The sequence below is a fragment of the Scyliorhinus canicula genome, chromosome 21 (assembly GCF_902713615.1).
Source record: "Scyliorhinus canicula chromosome 21, sScyCan1.1, whole genome shotgun sequence".
NCBI classification, from domain to species: Eukaryota; Metazoa; Chordata; class Chondrichthyes; order Carcharhiniformes; family Scyliorhinidae; genus Scyliorhinus; species Scyliorhinus canicula.
The window spans coordinates 58,255,125-58,277,144 of record NC_052166.1 but is presented as its reverse complement, the minus strand read 5'-3'; the positions used below and the strand labels follow the sequence as shown (position 1 = coordinate 58,277,144).

Genomic DNA, 22,020 nt, shown 5'->3' with positions numbered 1-22,020 from the left:
CCCAGATGAACACACATTAGAAACAAGTTTTGGAATGACAATGCAACTTCCTAACAGTAGCAATTTTGTACAAAGCACAGATCAATGTCTACTATCATCTAGGTCCAGGGATTTTAAAAGGCTGAGGCATCTAGGTTCACCAGTTTTGGCTGCCCAGCATTCTTCCCCAAAATAGGTGAACGTGGATGCCTCAGCCGTCAAAAGTCGTTGGACCTAGTTTGCAGTAGAGGCCTAAGACAATTCAGATTGCTGATTCAACTGTCTCTTTCATATTGAAATTAACAGTCATTTCAACTCCATATCACTCTATTGTTGTTCTTAAATTTTCACTTCTGGCAATTCTATTATGATTATTACCATTATGTTCCACACTCTTAATTTGAGCTCCACATTCATTAAATGTTATTATTGCATTCTCCAATGCACATTTCACACAGGAATGAAAACTGTTAAGTCTCAACTCATGTTGCACTGTTGCTATTAAAAGCACCATATGGCGATCAACACATCCCACATTTTCTCACCAACCTCCTTCAACTCTTCCCCACCTGACAACCCCGTAACTAATCCATGGAATAATGCAGTCAACAATCTGATGGAAAGACTCCACCTCTTTCTTTTCATGTATTTGTATCTAATTTCCCCCCCAACTGCTTCATCTTTGTCAATGCAGTATCACCGGGCAACAGGGCAAGCTACTGACTTCTTTGGGCTCAGTCGATTCTTCAGCCAGTGCTCCGAGAAATTAGGAAACCTCCCCAACAGCTTTCCATTCTTACTCTGGGAACAGACCCCAGCTTCTGTTGGAAACTTCCACTAAATCGACAGTGCAGGCACATTTCACTGAGTGGACAGGTGCACCACAAATTCCACCAGGACTGGTGCCGTATCAAACATGGTTCTACTGTAATAAAATGGGCCCCATCTCCCTTTGTAACACTCTGCTTCAATTTTGCACAGGGATGAGCCAAGCCATTTTAAATGAGTCCAAACTCATTTCTGTCACTTCTTTTCATGTCCAGTTAATATCAATGGAAGATAACCAGAGCAAGCAAACTCAGGGGCACGACCCGCTGGTGGGTCGCGGGCGGGTTGCGGAGCCGTTCGTCGCGGTGCTCTTGAGCGCCGCAAATCCACGCGCAACAGCTGCAGCAGTCGGATTTTAATAATGCTGGCTGCGAGCGGCCTTCAAAATGGCCAGGAACATGTTAAAAAAACTTGGGCCGCACTGCGATTGCGTGCCCGATCATCGGTGCACATGCGCATAGTTTTTTGCATGTGCACCGATGATCGGGCACGCATGCACAGTGCGGTCGCATTGTTTTTATATGGTCGCAGCCTTTTTGTTTCTGAGTTCGGGGGGCCAAAGGGACCCACAACCATTTCCTCCATTTTTGGCAGCAACAAACAAGGCAAGAGAAAATGGTGGGTCGCGAAGGTCGGCCGGCGTGGGTTGCGTAGGTCAGCCGGCTTGGGGCGCGAAGTTTGGCCGGCGTGGGTCGCGAAGGTCGGCCGGCGTGGGCCGCGAAGGTCGGCCGGCGTGGGTCGCGAAGGTCGGCCAGCGTGGGTCGCGTAGGTCGGCCGGCTTGGGCCGCGAAGTTTGGCCGGCGTGGGTCGCGAAGGTCGGCCGGCGTGAGTCGCGAAGGTCGGCCGGCGTGGGTCGCGAAGGTCGGCCGGCGTGGGTCGCGAAGGTCGGCCGGCGTGGGTCGCGAAGGTCGGCCGGCGTGGGTCGCGAAGATCAGCCGGCGTGGGTCGCGAAGGTCGGCCGGGTTGGGTCCCGAAGGTTGGGCGGTTGGTAAAAATGGGTCCCCGGAAAAAAAAGTTTGAAAAACACTGACCTAGACAATGGATTAAAAAATACAAACCCATTTAAATGGCCTGTTCTGGAAATGAGGTCAACAATCTCACCTGTGGCAGGGCAGTATCAGAATTACCAAGTCATACATAGCTGTATATAACAGCATGCTGAAACGGACAGGCTGAATGTCAGATCTAGTAATTACTAATTACTTAATGGATTAATTAGATTATAAACAACAGACAGCACGGTGACGCAGTAGTTAGCACTGTGGCCTTACGGCACCGAGGTCCCAGGGTCGATCTAGGCTCTGGGTCACTGTCCATGTGGAGTTTGCACATTCTCCCCGTGTTTGTGTGAGTTTCGCCCTCACAACCCAAAGATATGCAGGCTAGGTGGATTGGTCACACTAAATTCGGGAAAAAAATGAATTGAGTATTCTAAATTTATTTTTAAAATTATAAACAATTAATCAACACCTCCATAACTGTCATAATAATAATTCTTTGTGGGAATGTAATAGTCAACTGCCTCATTAGCATTAAAATGTAACTTTCTCCCCACAGAACTCATCGCTCAGTATGATCACTTCAAAACGAGTGGGGCTGGATCGAATGGCGGGCTTTGATCAGCATTCAAATCCACTACAAGCATGTAGGACAAACAACTCCTGTTTACTGGCTTTAATGGTCCCATATAAGATTAAGTAAAACGTTCTCAATCTAGTTCCTGCTAGACATGGCATTACACCATGAAAACTTTCGCACACTGAATTATAAATGTGATACTATCAGAAACGCCCTGAACATTAATATAAAGAAAACTGTTAGAATTTGAGCACCATCCTTTGATACAAAGCTCAACCTACTTTGGCAGCTTACCCCTTAATTACTCACCTGCCCCTGCAACACCTCCCCCCCCCCCCATCTCCCCCCCCCCCCCCCATCTCCTTCCCCCCCCCCACCACCAAGTAGATTTGGTTGTTTATTTAACTAATTTAAATTGACATCTCCTATGACTTCGCTGAGAAAATCACTTCTAAATTTTTCACCCCGGGAGAGAAAAGTTTCCTTCCGCTCCTAAAAGTATAGTCCTTGGGTTATGAATCATTCACTGCAGTAACCAACTTACTTGGACAAATTTAGGCCTCCCTTCACAATTTCAAAATATTTATTAAATTAGAAATGCTTTTACCCTCAACAGGTAAAAGTTAACCGAAGACATTCCGTTTCAAAGATTTCTTGTATAACCAAAAAGTAAAAGTTTTTTTTTGCTTCATTGAGTAAGAATTACTGAGGCAAAATAATATCATGTGCTGAGGATTTGTAACTGAGCTCTTAATATATAAAAATAAGTGAACAAGACACCAAGCCAAGCAGATGGCAAAATCTGAAACTTGCGACTTTGCCGAGTATTGTTTTATAATCTGTGAATTAATATATCAACAACTCCAAGTACAACTAATGAGAAACCAGATCATACTTGCTACTATTGCAGAAGAGAAAAAAAATAGCAGACAAAATCCATGAGAAAATGTTTCAAATGCCAGTACTGATGACAGGATACACTTGAAGCATTGACCCATCTTTCTCAGGTGCTGATCAGCTACTATGAATTTATTTTTTAAATTTCAGATTTCCAGTTATAGTAGTACTTTTAATTTCGCACAGATAAACATTAGGTTACCTCACCAAATTAAAATCTGAACATATCTCAGCCTTGAACTTACTCAACGACCCAGCTTCTACGGTAAAGAATTCCACAAATTTACTATCCTTGCAGAGAAGAAATTCCTCCTCATCTCTTGTCTTAGAATGGACGACCGTCCACTCTGAGATTATGCCCTCTAGTCCTGGACTCTTCCACATGGGGAAACAACTTCTCAGCATCTACCCTATTAAACCCCCTGAGAATTCTAAATGCCTCAATAAGGACACCACTCATTCGTCTAAACTCAATGAGTACAGGCCAAATCTACTCACCTCCCCTCTGAAGAAAATTCCTCCATACCCGGGATCAACCTAGTAAACCATTTCTGGACTCTCTCTCATGCCACTATATGTTTGTTCAGATAAGGGGACCAAAACTGGTTACAGCATTCCAGGTACAGTCTAACCCGACCCTTGTATAGCTTTAGCAAGACTTCCTTGTTCTTTATACGCCATTCCCTTTGAAATAATAGCCAATATTCCATTTTCCTTCCCCATTACCTGTTGAACTTGAATGCTAGCTTTTTGTGATTTTTGCTCGAGAACCCCCAAATTCCTCTGCTGCAGTTTTCTGCAGTCTTTCTCCAGTTAAATAATATTCAGCTCCTTTATTCTTCCTACCAAAGTGCACAACTTCACATTTTCTGACATTATGCTCCATCTACCAAGTTTTTGCCCACTCACTTAACCTGTCTGTATCCCTCTGTACACGTTGTGTCATTCTCACCACTGGCCTTCCCACCTATTTTTTGTGTCATCCACAAAATTGGTAATAGTACATTCACTTCTCTCACCCAAGTCCTTAATATATATTGTAAATAACTGTGGCCCCAGCACTGATCCCTGTAGCACTTCACTAATTACAGGTCGCCATCCTGAAAATTTCCCTTTTATCCCAATTGTCTGTCTTCTATCAGTTAGCCAAACCACTATCCATGCTCATGTACTACCCACAACACCATTATTACGTAGCCTTTTGTGAGGTACCGAATCAAATATGGGATGATGACCATAGATCGGTTGTCTCTAACGTGTTACACAGCTTAGCTGACATTCAATAATGGATGAGCAGAAACTTTCTCCAACTAAATATTGGGAAGACCAAAGCCATCACCTTGGTTCCCACCACATATTCTGTTCCCAACCCATGGACTCTGTCTCTCTCCTTGGAAACTGAGAGAGTGAACAAGGCTGTTTGCAACTTTGGTGTTTGGCCCCGAGGTGAGTTTGGAATGACATAACTGCTCCGTCACCAAGACCCTCTCCATCTACCTTGTATCATCACCAGACTCCGCCCATGCCTCATGAAAATGGTTGGGTTCAGCTTCCGGCAATTTCCAGGTGGAAGTCGTTGGCTCGGGCCAAACTTTTGATCATCTAGCCTGCCAGTTCCTTATGTAGCTCAACGTCAAATGTTGTCCTATTTGGGATGTTTGGCTATATTATAGATGCTATATAAATGCAAGCTGTCATTGTCTAAAATCTGTGGTTCCCCAGAGATAAAAAACGTTTCTCTACTAGTTTTGGACTGGTTGAAAAATGGTTGGTCTCATTTCCTTTACCACTGGTCCAGATGTAATAATCTTGAAAAGTGCATTTTGTTGCCATTTTCCCAAGTTTTTTAATGCAGGAGCACAGGCTGCACTCCCAATGAGATAATGGCCCATCAACATTTATGAGGCAAACAATCCCTGCAGATTTCAGGGTTAATTTTAAAAAATGCATTCAAGGCTTTGCTAGACCAGCATTAATTGCTTGAGGAGCCTTCTGGAACAATTGCAGCCTATGTGATGTGTTACGGAGGGGGTTCCAGGATTCTGAACCAGCGACAGTGAAGGAACGAGGATATATATCCAAGTCGGGATGGTGTGTGATGTGGAGGGGAACCTCCAGATGGTGGGGTTCCCATGCAACTGCTGCCCTTGACCTTCGAGATGGTTGTGGTCGTGGGTTTGGAAGGTGCTGCCTAAGGAGCCTTGGTGAGTTCCTGCAGTGCATCGTGTACATGGTACACACTGCTGCCACTGTGCACCGCGCGTAGTAGAATGAGTGAATGTTTTGGATGGGGTGCCAAGCAAGCAGGTTGCTTTGTTCTGAATGGTGGATACCTTCTTGAGTGTGGTTGGAACTGCACTCACCCAGACAAGGGGAGAATATTCCATTACACTCCTGACCTTGTAGATGGTAGACGGGCTTTGGGAAGTCAGGATGCGAGTTACTCACCGGAGATGCGTTCTTGTGATTAGTCTACTACAGTGCCACAATCCTGGCAGCAGACCTTTGCCCTCTTTGACCTAGAGACAATTGGTACACTACAGAGAAAAGTACTCACAAAAAAAACGAAACAGTAGGTAACCAGACTGCGTTAAAAGCTGCAAATACTGCTTTCCCAAATTAAAACTGGAAAATGAAGAATTTTGAACCATAACATTTAACTTGTTTTTCCCTCTTTCAAATCCTGCCGGGCCTGCTGTGTTTTTTTCAGCAATTCTGTTTTTAAATCAGGGAAGGTAACAGCATGAGCCCCAAATCATTTACATAATAAAGAATTGCACAACAGGCGGATTGAAGACCATTAACACACTCCAGCAAATAACTGCAACTCACCTAATGCTTGACATTTCTGCTTTGCTCAATAAGAGAGACAATTATATTGACTAAATTACTTCATTAAAATTAAAATATGGAGGCGTGCGGAGCATGCACCCCATCAGAGGAAATCATGGCAGGGCATTTCTATGTCCTATGTACGTATTAACAGAGAAACAATACAAAATTAAACTGCTCAACAATTCTTTGCACCCTAAGCAATGTTTCCCTCCCGACACAAATGTGACAGTGCACCGCCAGTGCACTGACATCGATGTCCGCCAGTGCACTCCTTGTGGAATGAAGTGCAATAAGAGATTAAAAACTGCTGCTGACATGTTTTTTTTTTTTTTTTTTTTTTTTTTTTTTTTTTTAAATAATTTTTATTGAATTTTTCAAAATACAAACATTTTAACCCCCCCTACATTTACATTTAAATTATAACAACACAAAGTCAAACCCCCCTACTTAACAAGAAAGAGAAAAAGAATCCCCCCCCCCCCCCCCTACCCGCGCATCCCCCCCCCTCCCCCCCCGCCGGCGAACCGACAGTCAGACCAACTTATCATTTCTAGCAGCGTCCTCGGGCAGGCCTTGCCCGTGCCACCGCCGCTACCGTACTTCCTTCGTCGTTTTCCCCCCTCCCCCCCCCCCCCCCTCCCCCCCTCCCGCCCTCCCCTCCCCTCCCGGGTTGCTGCTGTCATGGCCTCAGTTTCTATCTCTGATCCAAGAGGTCTAGGAAGGGTTGCCATCGCCTGGAAAACCCCTGCACCGACCCTCTCAGGGCGAATTTGATCCTTTCCAATTGGATAAAGTTTGCCATGTCGTTTAACCAGGTGTTAACACTCGGAGGCCTTTCGTCCCTCCACTGAATCAGGATCCTCCTCCGAGCCACCAAGGACGCAAAGGCTAATATTCCAGCCTCCCTCGCCTCCTGTACCCCCGGTTCCACCCCAACCCCGGAGATCGCAAGTCCCCATCCTGGCTTGACCCTGGACCCCACCACTCTCGACACCGTCCCTGCCACCCCCTTCCAGAACTCCTCCAGTGCCGGACATGCCCAAAACATATGTGCATGATTCGCAGGGCTTCCCGAACATCTAATACACCTGTCTTCACCCCCGAAAAACCGACTCATCCTTGTCCCCGTCATGTGGGCTCTATGCAGTACCTTAAATTGAATGAGACTTAGTCGCGCACATGACGACGACGAGTTAACCCTCTCCAGGGCGTCTGCCCATGTCCCGTCCTCTATCTGTTCCCCCAGCTCTAACTCCCACTTATCTTTCAGCTCCTCTACTGGTACCTCCTCCACCTCCTGCATAATCTTATAGATGTCCGAGATCTTCCCCTCCCCGACCCAGACCCCTGATAGCACCCTATCACTCACCCCCCTGTCGGGGAGCGCGGGGAACCCCGCTACCTGTCGTCTGGCAAATGCCTTCACTTGGAGGTACCTGAACGTGTTCCCCGGGGGGAGCCCAAATTTCTCCTCCAGCTCTCCCAGGCTCGCAAACCTCCCCTCTATAAACAAGTCCCTCAGTTGTCTAATACCCGCCCTCTGCCAGCTCTGGAATCCCCCTCCTGTGTTTCCCGGCGCAAATCTGTGGTTCCCTCTTAGTGGTGCCCCTATCAGACCTCCCACTTCCCCCCTGTGTCGCCTCCACTGCCCCCAGATCTTGAGGGTGGCCGCCACCACCGGGCTCGTGGTATACCTCGTGGGAGGGAGCGGCCATGGTGCCGTTACCAGTGCCCCTAAGCTTATGTTGCCGCAGGACGCCCTCTCCATGCGCTTCCAGGCTGCCCCCTCCCCTTCCATCATCCACTTTCGTACCATCGATGTATTTGCCGCCCAGTAATATCCTGAAAGGTTGGGTAACGCCAGCCCTCCACTATCCCTACTCCGCTCCAAAAAGACCCTTCTAACTCTCGGGGTGCCATGTGCCCACACATACCCCATGATACTACTCGTTACCTTCTTGAAAAAGGCCCTGGGGAGGAAGATGGGCAGACACTGGAACAAAAACAAGAACCTCGGGAGGACCGTCATTTTAACTGACTGCACCCTCCCTGCTAGCGACAGCGGCACCATGTCCCACCTCTTAAACTCCTCCTCCATCTGCTCCACCAGTCTGGAAAAGTTCAACTTGTGTAGGGTCCCCCAGTTCTTTGCCACCTGCACCCCCAAATACCTAAAACTTTTAACTGCTCTTTTGAAGGGGAGCCTCCCAATTCCCTCCCCTTGGTCTCCCGGGTGTATTACAAAGACCTCACTTTTCCCCAGATTTAATTTATATCCCGAAAAGTCCCCGAACTCCGCTAGTATCCCCATTACCTCCGGCATTCCCCCCTCCGGGTCTGCCACATACAACAACAAATCATCCGCATAGAGCGAGACCCGATGTTCCTCCCCTCCCCTTGTCAGTCCTCTCCACCCCCCTGAACCCCTCAGTGCCATCGCCAACGGCTCAATCGCTAATGCAAAGAGTAAGGGAGATAGGGGACATCCCTGCCTGGTACCTCGATGGAGCCCAAAATATTCTGACCTCCTCCCGTTTGTTACCACACTTGCCATCGGAGCTGAATAGAGCAGTTTTACCCACTTGATAAATCCCTCCCCAAACCCAAACCTTTCCAACGTCTCCCACAAGTATTGCTGCTGACATGTTAACAGCAACATTTCACTATGTTGAAACCTGAACAGTTTAGATGTTTTTTGGCAATAAGCTGCCTTGTTTTGGCGAGGGAGGTGGAAAGAAGTGTAGATTCACAGAAACATCACATTCATCAGGTTCGTGCACCACTTTTGTGTACTGTTAGCTGGCTACAGTACACATGTATGGATTGAATTTCGATGCAATACATTTGAACATCCTCGGTCAAATTGTTGAGTTTCTTCGAATTTTCCGGATGGGCACCTCACTCAGCAGACGACACCTGCCCTGGGCCCATTAGAATCGCAGAATCTATCACTGGGAGGGTAGTTTCTTTCAGGGACAGGCTAAACAATATTCCTTGCTTTTCCATTTAAACTCAACAGGGTTGCTGAGCTGCAGTGAAATCTAAGATAAGAAACGTCTCACAGGGCAGCACGGTGGCCTAGTGGTTAGCACAACCGCCTCACGGCGCTGAGGTCCCAGGTTCGATCCCGGCTCTGGGTCACTGTCCGTGTGGAGTTTGCACATTCTCCCCGTGTCTGCGTGGGTTTCGCCCCCACAACACAAAAAAATGTGCAGAGTAGGTGGATTGGCCACGCTAAATTGCCCCTTAATTGGAAAAAATAATTGGGTAATCTAAATTTATAAAAAAAAAAGAAACGTCTCACAAATGATGAGGTTTCGCAGGATTGGATTGAAATCAAATTTAACAATTGTGGGGGTTGGGGGGGGGGGGTGGGGGAAGGAATCTGCTGCAGGCAATCGCAGAGCCAAAATGAATAAAAGATAGGCTAACAAAAACAGTTGTAAAACATTGACCGGAAAAGGACCAGTGTAGAAATTGTTTCATATAAAACCTCAACTTTGAAGGGCTCTAATTGAAAAATCTCATGAACTTCTTTCAGATAACACGTATATAGTTTACTTGGGCAAAGAAAAGGTGTTGTAACAGACAGGGAGCATCTGCTTGATGGAGCATAGTGAGGTCGGTGCCTGCAGCCAAGTTATTTCTAATTTACATGATGACCAGGGTGTAGAAGTCAATTCCAGGCTTGTGAAATTTGAAGACACAACATTCGCATGGCAAGAGCAAAAGGGGTGGAGAATGCAGTGAATGATTTGTGGGAAGACTTGAAACAGCTGTGAAATTGCACAAGGGGTAAATCAAATTCAAAACTGTTGAATGCTTACTGGTAAACAAAGTTTATAAATCACAGAACAGGGAGTCTTTCAGAAGCAAGCAAGAAACAATGACTTGCAACTTGATCAGAGTGGTGATCTCTGGCGGATTGTCACTCTAGATGGATTTGCCCTCGCTGGGATTCTAAAGCCCCTGTTTCCCCAATCTTCCTCACTCAGACTGGGTGAGGCAGGAGCAGCAAAGCACACCCCAGCTGCACCAGCGTGGAGTGACTGGGGCGCAGAGGGGTAAGAAATGCCCCCCTTTATTCGGCACTAGCTGCCTTAAAGGAGGTGTTTAAATGGACAAATGAGAGGTAAATGGTTCGGGATGGTGTAGTGGGTCCACTGGGGGTGTTGTATGTGTGTGGGGTGATTGGGATTGGGGGGGGGGGGGGGGGGAGAGAGAGAGAGAGAGAGAGAGAGAGAGAGAGAGAGAGAGAGAGAGAGAGAGAGAGATAGAGAGAGAGAGAGAGAGAATCCCATGCAAGGCTGGGTCTGGATTCTTTAAATACTCTCTCTGGAGTTAGAAGTCATTGTTTTCCATTCTAGCTCTTTCTGAGTAACTATCAGGGTAAAACTGGCTGAATCATCAGAAGTTAGCGATTTTGGGTTTCCAGCCCAGCCCAACTGTCCACAGGAAGATAGCACATCTGGGCAATTGCCAGGTAAATCCTTACATGGGAACTTCCTAGAGGGATTCCCCAGGACATCACTGGAGTAACTGGCAAATGAAAGGCTGCGGAACCAGGAAGTTGTGGGCAATTAGGATTGAACACCCCTTCCAATATTGACACAAAGTGGTCCAGCAATGAAAAATGGACACATCGCCAGAGCAGTGAAGTAATAAGTCAACCGAGGTCGGCTGAAGCTTTATGATGCACGATTTTGAATGCACTGATAATATTCCAGACAACTATGGGCAACACACGTTTTAGCAAATAATACACGTGAGGAGGGTGAAACCAAAAGTGACACAAATGAGTTCAAGTGTAAAAGAATGAGTTTATGAGAAAAGGTTACAGAAACTCAAGCTAAAAATATTTGTGATAAAATGAAAGGTATAGAAAATATTAAACTGTTTGAGTAACATGAACACACCAAGTGAAGCCAATAGCTCCAGAGGACATTGCATATTAAATGTGGGATTCAGTGACTTCCGGTGACGGCGGGCGGGAGGCAGCCGCGCGTTGGAGGGCTTCTGTTCTGGAACGGCATTGTCGGGGATTAACGCCCGGTCCTAGGGCAACGAAAGCAGTAAAAGTCAGGAGAAAGCACAAGGAAAGGATATGTCGAGGTCCAGTAAAAAAACGGCCGTGAAAACAGCTGAAAGTCCGTCGGGGAGTGGAAAGGTCACCGCGGGGTCGGTAAAGAAAATGGTGGCTGGAGCACCGGGGAGGCCGCATTGTTTACGGCTGAAGAAATAACTAAGGTGATGGCCGTGGAATTCGAAAGGCAGTTCACAAAACACATGGAGGCAATGAAGAAGGAGATGGGGGCGGTTTTGAAAGTGCTGGTGGAGGAGTCAATTACCCCGGTGAGGACGGTGGTGGCGAGCGCAGTGGCGGAGGTGCAGGAGCAAGGCGAGGCGCTGAAGGAAGTGGAAGAGACATTATTGCAGCACAGTGATCAATTTACCTCGATGGGGAAGGAGACGCGGAAGGTGATAGAGATCAACAAGGATCTACGAGGCAAAATGGAAGGCCTGGAAAACAGATCCGGGCGACAGAATTTGAGGATTGTGGGGCTGCCCGAAGGAGTGGGCCTAGGTCGACTGAGTATTTTGCCACGATGTTGGCGAAGCTATTGGGGGAGGGGGAGGATCCCTTCTGATATGAACTGGATCCGGCTCATCGGTCGTGGAGGCCTGTACCAAAGGCAAGTGAGCCGCCAAGAGTAGTGACTCTGTGCTTCCGTAGGTACAGTGGAAAGGAGAAGGTTCTGTGCTGGGCCAAGCAGAAGCGGGTGGTGCAGTGGGCTGGAGCTGGTATACACGTATACCAGGACTTTACTGTGGAGGGGGCTGCCTTCAACCGGGTGAAGAGGACACTGTACATTAGCACGGTGCAGTGCGGCATTGTATATCCAGCAAAGCTGAGGGTGACCTACAAGTTCAAGGACTTTTATTTTGGGACGGCGGAAGCAGCGGAGGAGTTTGCAAAGGCAGAAGGACTGTGGCAGAATTGAGAAATGGTCATGTACCGATGTAGCCTCATGACTCTACTTTTTCCTTTTTGTTTCACTGCGTGCTGGTGTATGGGCTACAGGAGCCAACGCTGTGTATATTTGGACAAGGAAAGAAATGGGACTTTCAGTCGTAATGAGGGTTCTTTGGGGTGTGGGTGTGTATGCGGGGTTTGTGTGCTAAAGGGGATTTCTGGGTTTTCCTGGGACCGGGCAAGGGGGAAAGAGACCCGGGCGGGGTCTCCACGCTGGCCGGTTTAAGCCGGCCAGTGAACAGGGGTGAGGTGGGGGAAGGGACTGCGGCCATTGGAGCCTGGCAGAACAGGGTCTGATGAGTCTAGCCGGGGTGGAAAGTTGGGGGGGAAGGAACCGAGGTTGGGGGGAAGAGTTTTACAAGAGGAGGTGGAGGGGAGGAGTTGGGGGGGGGGGGTTTACAACTCTTGGGTGTCATTTACGGTACTCTTTCGGAGGCTGGATGGCATTGAATGTCCGGTGGGGAACGCTATAGATTAATGGTGACCATGGGCGATTCCAGACTCCTTTTTCTTGTTTGTTTTTTATTCCACTGTGGGAGGGCTTGTTTTATTTGATGCATATATTGACAGGTGGGCCGTTGGTTGGGGTGGTGGGAGGATGGGATCGTTGTTGATGTTAAGGGTATTGACATTGTATTTGTTTACTGCTGGTTGGGGGGATGTAAACTTTGAAGGAAAATGGAGAATAAAAATATTTTTAAAAAATATATAAATGTGGGATTCAGTTTTCATGCAATATTATGTCAACCATGCTCCAATGAGAACATTTGTTACATCTAGAAATGACATTGTGTCAAGAACTTTCAGTATAAGGGTGTCATGTCTGGTCTACCATATTCGCCCACAGCGTGTAGTACACACAATAGATGCTATTATGTTCTCCTATAGCTTTGCTTTTAAAATATGAAACTTTTATTGCAGCTGGAACCAACTCAAAGTTTTTTGTAAAAACAACAAAGAATTTACTAAATTCAACATTTAATTTTTCACCTCTCAACTGGCCTGCTCCACCCCCCCCCCCCCCCCCCCCCCCCCACCCCCCCAACCCTTCACCCCCCTCTGCCATGGCCTCCTCTTCAGCTGCGTATTTTGTAACTATCTATTTTGCTTTGCCTGAGGTGGTTGTTTCCTGTTGGGAGACCATCCACCGTCAGCATTTCTGAGAGAGAAAGAGGAATTTGGCATTAATCTGCAAAATCACACTTCATTTAGTTTGACATAGGATCCGCACAGGTGAACTATGTGATACACATGAGTATTATTAATGATGCCTGTAGCACAGCCAATAAACAGAAACAATAAGCATCAGTTTCAAGATGTAATTCGAGAAGTGGAAATCTGCATCCAGTAATAATTCAATGGTTCACTGCACATCATAAAGGAACCAACCAACCACACAACACAAATTATTACAGACACATCTCTGAAAGTTCCAGAATATGCAGTTGCAAAAATAACTCAAGCCTGGAAGCATGGGTTTACCTCCATTTAATCACTCTGCATACCATCCCCTTGGCATAATCCCAGTTCGGAAATCACTGAATATGATTCACTTTAAGTTATTGCTTGTATTTGATGTGAAAAACAAATCTGGCACAGTGGAGTTTTCACGGACTCCCCATGTCTACATGGATTCCCTCCGGTTTCCTCCCACAGACCAGGGGCGGCACGGTAGCACAGTGGTTAGCACAGCTGCTGCACAGCTCCAGGGTGCAAGGTTCGATTCGCAGCTTGGGTCACTGTCCAGACGGAGTCTGCATGTTCTCCCCGTGTCTGCGTGGGTTTCCTCCAGGTGCTCCGGTTTCATCCCCGAGTCCAAAGATGTGCAGTTTGGGGGATTGGCCATGATAAATTGCCCTTAGTTTCCAAAAAGGTTAGGTGGGGTTACAGGGATAGGGTGGAGGTGCGGGCTTAAGTAGGGTGCTTTTTCCAAGGGCCGATGTAGACTTGAAGGGCCGAATGGCCTCCTTCTGCACTGTAAATTCTATGATTCCACAGTGGGCTAAACAGCTGGCTTGTAATGCAGAACAAAGCCAACAGCGTGGGTTCTATTCCCGTACCGGCCTCCCTGAACAGGTGCCGAAATGTGGCGACTAGGGGCTTTTCACAGTAACTTCATTGAAGTCTACTTGTGACAATAAGCGATTATTATTATTATTATTATGTGCAGGCTAAGTGAATTGGCCATTCTAAATTGTCCCTTAGTGTTGAAAAAAGATGTGCAAGTTAGGTGGGGTTTATGGGGATAGGGCGGGGCTGTGGGCCTAGGTAGGATGCTCTTTTGGAGGGTTGGTGCAGACTCGATGGCTTCCTCTCGACTGTAAGGATTCTATAGATTCACAGCATTCCCTCCCAACATGATGATCCACCTTACTAAAATGAAATAAAGCAAACTCCACGGGACCAAACTGGGATAGAGCTCTTCACCTTCATTGTAATTATCTGAGGCAACATCAACTTCTCATTCATTCTTGCAGAGGCTGGCGGCTCAGTTAAGAACTTCCAGCACCTTTTAACATCTGATTCCTGTGGTTCAGTGGTCTAGCCAAGTCTTTCTTACATTGGTCAGATTTTAAGTTGCGAGTCTTCAATACAGTGAAAGTTAAAGAAAATTAATTTGCCCCATTCATTCTTTTTGTCCCCTCCCTCACTCAAGATGATTGCATTGGTTAATATGCTGCGGGATTCTCCGATTTGCCAGCAGCACACACATGCCCACGGGTTTCCCAACGGCGTGGGGGTGGCACAATGGGAAACTCCATTGGCCGGTTGGGGGAACGGAGAATCCCACTGCTGGCAGGGGCGCGCCGTGGCTGAAAACGGGGCTGACGGAATGGAGAATTCCACCCATGGACATTGAAACAAGCAAGTGTCTGTCATAGTCACTTAGCACAAAGTTACATAAATTAACTATTCTGGTTGAAGATAAAATTTTAAGCTGGAAGTACTTACACTTCGTCCATCTCTACATCTTCCTCATTCTGAGGTAATTGAAGATAAGGGTTGTCTGAAGCTGGTCGGAACTTGTAGCCCGTCAAAGAGAAGAATACGAGTGTGGCAAGTTCATCTAGGAACTAAAATTAATAGAACCTTGATCAGAAATAATGGTATGGATTTTGGTTCAATGAATGTGGAGTTCCTAAATTCCTGGAAACATGGTGACTAAAGATGCACTTTCACTGAAGTTTGTGTTCTCAATCCAGGAACATACATAAAGATAAATTACATTTTTTTCTCAATTTTAACAACATAGAAAGAAGAAATTATAAAAGTTAATATATTCTCCAAAAATTCAAATAAGTTCTTTGATAATTAAAAAAAATGCTTTTATAAAGCAAGTGATTCCCACCATTTTTCTATTACTAGATCAGCAGTGTCCCTTAAATCTTTTCCTTTCCCCCAATGCTTTGTCCTCCCCATTCCACAGGTTGAAGGTCGACAATTATCTGATGTGCATGATTTTTATTCAAGTTTAATAATAGATTTTGTGATGCTGTTGTTCTGCTTCACAGCGTCTTCAACAGAGGCCTGGGACCAGGCCCCAATCTGTAAGTTAAGGGAAAACGAGTTCCAAATTGGGAGATGGGGCAAAATAATTATAGAAGGAACCGTACATTTATCTTAATAAAAGGACCAACAAAAAAAAAACAACCCTCTCTTGATTACGACAAATTGGAGAGCTGGAAGACAGCAGGACACAGCAGAGACACACAATGGGGATTCAAAGAATGACCATGTTGACCGTGACTCACACTCCCTTTCTGCAGGAACCTATAATCTTACTTTGTAAATATTGGTGACAGTTCCCGCTAGTCTCCTGAATTAAAAGGGTCTCTTCTCTGGATATATGGAATAGGACCCAACAACCATAATATGAGGCTCTGTTGTCGTCGGCGATATCAGTTAGAAGGCAAAGTAAAATGTTGTAATTAAACTAATCATAGGAAAATTAAATTAACATAATTCAGGAAGGCATTGCTTTTAGCAAACCAACTACATCCTGCAAAATCGGTTAAATAGAGCCACCCCCCTCTTCAACCACCAGCTGCAATTACCAATTCCTGCTCCACCTGCACCAATAATAATCAACACGTTCCAATAGTTCAAGGGAGGAAAAAAGAGAGTCCCAGGGACAGGATTTTTTTAAGCAACTTGCGGGTAACAACCAAATCTGGTGGGGGGGGGGGGGATTTAATTTTGAATCGAGGAAGGTTTGGTCAGAAATGTGAGGTTTTGCCTGCATTTTTTGAGTAGAGGGTTTCTAACAAGCGTCACAGTGAAAGCAAAAGTTAAATCATGGAGGAATTTAAATCGGACTAATCAATTAAGTGTTGTGTAGTGTCATTCGCACTAGTTTAGAGCTCTTTTTTATGAGGGCATTATTAGTGTTTTTAATAAGTATCAAGTTTGTGGTTGAGCCAAATCCCACGCCTGTGTAATTTTATCCTTTATGAAATCCTAAAGCCGAGAACCATCGTAAAGGGAATCGGGAGCGTCAACCTCTTAAGAAGGAAGACGGTGAAATGGATCTCGGAATATTCGTCGACTCAACATGTCCACCCATTGTACACGAGCAATGAGCCGAGCCAATGGAACGTTGAACAGTATCACCAGAACGGTGGAATACAATCAAAGAAGTTACAATCAAAACTGACAGACACCAGCTCTGGTCAGACACCTTGAACCCTGCCCAAATCAGTCAACAAAGTGCTGAGGAGGCACCTGAGCAATAGAGGCAGTGCAAAGAACTGTGAGGCCTATCGCCTTGTGTCAAAGACTGAGCAAGGAAGAAAAACGTGGTCTTTTCTGTCTTGAAAGGAAGTTGCCAGAGGGGTGATCTTGTTGAGTCACAGGAGGCATTAGACAGAATGGACAAGGTAAATCTGGATAATTAGAGAGTCCAAGACAAAAGAAACTACAGGTTTAAATGAGCTAAAGGTCAACTTAATGCTGGTATCAAGAATGTGCTGCTTCACACAGAATGCTCAACGCTTGGAATAGATAGACTAGTGAAGCCAAAAACCTTTAAAATCATTGAATAAATAATTGGATGTTACAATAAGTGCTTTTTAGGCTCTTTCTAGATGGATAAACTAAAATTGGACAAATGCCCTGTAATCATCTTCTCATAAAGTAGTAAAATGCAATGTGTTTTCACCTCCTTCCCCATTTCTTTTGATTCAGTAGAAATCTGTACAGCATTGTAAAACAAGTCCATTTTCTTTTGATTGATTGAACCTGAACTGCAATAGTAAGCATCGTCATGGCTAATTCATCTCCAATCTTGTGTTACAATACCGATTGCAGCTGGAAAGGTTTTGAGGGGAAAAAACAATTAACTTTGTTTTGGAGTGAGTCAGGTCAGATTATGAGTTTACTTACCTGATAGAGCCATTTCCACTGGAAAGGCACAATGATTTTGATCAGAATTGCTATGATCCTTGTAAAATAAATGTAACAAACAATCTGAAACACAAAGGAAGCATTTTTAAAACAGCAACATGACAGGCAAACCTTGCTGAATGTATATTTCAACCAATGTCCTCATTTAAATACTTTTTAGCACTTTCTAATTAGTAGAGTTATAGATGACAAATGGGCTACTGCAGGAATAGCAAAGCTTGCCACCATCCCATTGATTCTGTCTACACCTCCCGCTGCCACAGGAAAGCAGACAGCATTGTCAGGGACCCTTCACACCTAGCTTTTGCCCTCTTCCAGACTCCTCCATCAGGCAGAAGATACAGAAGTCTGAAGACCCGCACATGGGGAAGAAGCAGCTTCTTCCCCACAGCTACTGGAGTCCTCAGCGACTCTCCCTCAGTTTGATCTGTTCCCTGTAAGACACTATTCACGATTCCCGAGGCTGCACTTGCTCATGTATTTGCTTTGTTCTGCACTATAACAAATCACGATTTGTCAATGTACTACTTGTCGATGTACTTTGTCGATTATTTTTTTTGTCTACAGTGTAAGTACTGTGTACATCTCTTTGGCCGTAGAAAAATACTTTTCACTGTACTTCGGTATATGTGACAATAACTAAATCAATCATTCAAAGTTGGGGGATTTAAAAAAAAGAGCTGCAACTTTTCAGACAAATTAGGAACGAGAAGCTAACTGTTGGGCCTTACACTGGTGGTTTTTCTTTTTTTTTTATAAATTTAGATTACCCAATTATTTTTTCCAATTAAGGGGCAATTTAGCGTGGCCAATCCACCTACTCTGCACATTTTTGGGTTGTGGGGGCGAAACCCACGCAGACACGGGGAGAATGTGCAAACTCCACACAGACAGTGACCCAGAGCCGGGATCGAACCTGGGACCTCAGCGCCGTGAGGCGGTTGTGCTAACCACGAGGCCACCGTGCTGCCCTCTGGTGGTTTTTGTAAAGCTAAACTGCAACAATGCACTTCTACCAGAAAAATCTTTTTTTATTTTCAGTTTATCTTGGAGCTCTTCCTAAAACTATTCTGGAAAATAAGTAAAAAGGTCACAATTTCTAAAATCTTATTAAGCACTCAAACCAATTCTCTTCTTTCAGGAATCTAGTTAACAGGTGAAGGCTTACAGAAAGTGAGCATGTAGACATTTACACTTCAATGGACTTAAGTACATGGAAAATGTGTGCTGACATTCATACTCCCAAGGTTTTGTCTGCTAATACTGAGTTTTATAGCATGAGTTAATTAGAGCAGATTGTAACATTCATGCCTACTGAACTTATATTAAACCAAGAGCTAAGACAGGCAGTGCCGTTACACCAGTGAGATTCAATAATAAAGCAGCTCAAAAGGTGCTTCAGGAATCTCAAGCATTATAAAATTCAGTGATAGCCAGCAAGCAAACTCCACGGGGATCCAACTGCCATATAAAACCATGTCTGTGCTAAGACAGCTGGGAGTATAGAAGAAGAGAATGTGACTGTCTGGCTCAACACAGATGCTTAGGTAGATCGAAACAGTTGATCCAATTCTGAAATCTATCCCTCTGAAACAATTGATGGGTTGGGGTTGGTAATTGAAACCTAAAAACGGATAGGTTTCAGACAGGACAGAGACAGAAAGCGGCAAGAGAAAAAGAAAGAAGGTTAAAAATTTCAAACAAGAGCCCAAGATGTGATGAGGATAGGTGACCAATCCACTGGTCGTGAGGTGGGTAAATCATATAAACGTTTCAAATAGGCTGCGATCTATTATTTTCACAAGCTGGCTCCTGTCATTCAGGTTTCTCTAGCCTCAGGAATCCCATCAGATAAAAGGCGTAAGAAGGAACTGGATGTAGTCAGTTAAGTGCTTTTACCGCCATGCTTATGGCCAGGCAGAGCAAGAGCATTTCCACCAGGTACAGCAACCTACCACGTAAACATCCCAACATCCAAGATTTTGCCCAAAACTATCTAACGCTGACACCCTCTCTCCCCCACAACAACCAGAATCATGATCTGTCAGCTTCCTGTCACTATGATCCACCCAATCACTCCATCATGAACTGAACTAAAGTTCTCCTTACAATGGTCTTTGCTGGAGCCTTCCTCACCTGGCAACCAGTCAAACTTATCAGCTGGCTGGCGACCAGAAAAAACACCCTACTTTCCAGGTCTTCCCGACGATAATTCTTACCCCAGTGAAAATTAGAGCCATGGTGTTAGTGCTTTTTATTCGAGTGCTTACCCTGGCACCATTGTTTCCCATCAATCATACCAGCAGGATGAGCTAAAACTTACCATAACATAATAATGTCTGAAGAGCTTCAGTTTCGCCAAGTTAACTGCAGCTGCAAGACAAGTGAACGGAAAATAATTATATGATCCGAACAGGAATTAAACTGAGAATCAAACTACAGTTTTGAGGCATGTCTGACTACATTTTTCTTGTCCGTGGATGATTTGTCTTGCTAACCAGCGTTCTGCCTTGCTTACTTTCCTAATAAGCAATCAAGACCCTGAGCAAAAAAGTACCACCAAAACTAAACAGAATAGGAGAAAAGGTGTATTTTTGATCCTAAAAACCGATAGATTATAGTGGGGAGGAAGGCTGAAGATAGAGTTCAACAGTTTTGAAGCCACAAAGTCATACAGGCAGGAGGCCTTTCAGTCTATCAAGTCCATGTTGACTCTCCAGTCCAGCCTGTCCCATACCCTCACTCTATCCCCAAAGACCTGAAAGTTTATTTCCCTCAAGTGTCCATCGAGCTTCCTTTTAAAATCATGGATCGTTTCTGCTTCCACTGACCTTGTAGGCAGCCTGTTCCAGGTCATTACCACTCGCACATTAAAAAAAAGTTCTTCCTCATAATACCTCTGCATTTCCTGCCCCAAACCTTAAATCTCTGCCCCGTAGTCCTTGTGCGATCAGCTAACAGGAACAGCTTTTCTTTGTCTACTTCATGTAACCTTTTCAAAATCTTGCATACCTCTATCTAATCTCCTTTGCTTCAAGGAGAGCAATCCTGTGGAAAGGAATAAATTAGGGTAGGGTGTGGTGGAATGTGTATTTATTCCAATCCCAGGCAATAATGCAAGAGGAAGAGAGTCTTTAGAGCTTCGGGGAATGAAAGTGGAAAATTCAGAGGTGCATTAATCATACAAGAACCAAGTGTAAGTATCACACATAATAACACAACCTCTGAACCAAATTCTAACTGATGCAAATGCCAAGGCTAGACGGGCTGAAGCATGCTTCCTGGTTCTGTGACTGTCTCTATTGACTGGAGTCCATGTAAAATGCGTATTGTATCTCCAGTCATCTGTGAGGGATTCAGAAGAAGAACCAGGGTATCTCTGGTTGTGTGCTACACAGATGGCAAACCTTGGTTGTGGCTGTTTGACAGGATGGTTGGTTGGTTACAAGTCAGCAGGTGCTTAACCTCTTCACATTGTTCGTGGCTGAAGATCCGTGCTGAGCTATTCCCCGGGCAACTGTGCACCACAGATAAGAGGCTTTTAAACAGAATGTTCCAGCATTAAATATTAATGGATGCTCAATTCTGTTAATTCGGGACCAGCCACAGGAAGGCTGCTGTGAAATTTCTGTACTGAAAACTTACTGCCAAGAAATAATATATTGAGATCTTCAGAATATCTTTCCCTTGTTTCATGTGAAACAAATGATTTCAATTATAAGTCTTGGATAATTTAAGCATCACATACGTCATCACATCAGCATCTGTGCAGCTGTCTCCTCCATTTAAAGTTAGAAAATCCCACTCTGTGGCAGCATCCCTGGACACCCCACTCACTCCTTGGCCATGGCCGGTTGCTTACAAAATGGGAGTTCAATCTCCTCCTCCCCTTTAATGCTCACTATCTAGGCGGACATGGGAATTATGTACAGAAGCTCGTTGATGCCAGCGGAGCTACGCACAGCAGGAGCTGTCAGTTTCAGGATATGAGCGTGGACAGCAAGGGAAAATAATAAGCAGAAGACTGTATTTTGGAGCAACAACCTAGAATCATACAGCACAAAAGCGGCCATTCAGTCCATCATCTCTGTGTCAGCTCTTAGAAAGAAAACTAGCCCCATTCCTTAAAGCCCTCACAGTCGCCTTTTCATGTAGATATCTAATTCCCTTTGCCTAGCAAAAGACCAGTAAAATCTGTGTGACGAATACAGATGCGACATTTTGCCATTCTTCGTCGCAAACTGAAGGTCATGAATATTATATAATCAGGATCTGAATACGAATATTATGATAAATAAATACTTTAAAACTTTTGTTTACACCTGAATCCAGGACTCTTTATGATTTGAACTGACCACAGCATCTGCACTGACCAAGAATTATTTTACCTGTGTATCTTGTAAAATGAATGATATTAATGGCCTACATCACAATACCACAAATTGCAGAAACCGAGAACTGAAGAG

General features: G+C 45.0%; 1 protein-coding gene across 3 annotated transcripts in view; it reads right to left on the bottom strand.

The window, feature by feature from the left end:
* Positions 1 to 22,020, bottom strand: part of gpr107 (G protein-coupled receptor 107) — a 115,751-nt gene that overhangs the window by 24,399 nt on the left and 69,332 nt on the right. For all 3 annotated transcript variants that reach the window (XM_038781741.1, XM_038781743.1, XM_038781742.1), the window contains exons 15-17: positions 19,878 to 19,927; positions 17,534 to 17,617; positions 15,104 to 15,225 (exon numbers count right to left, since the gene is read on the bottom strand). In XM_038781741.1, the coding sequence (XP_038637669.1) occupies positions 15,104 to 15,225; positions 17,534 to 17,617; positions 19,878 to 19,927 (256 nt within the window). The remainder of the gene's footprint in view (positions 1 to 15,103; positions 15,226 to 17,533; positions 17,618 to 19,877; positions 19,928 to 22,020) is intronic.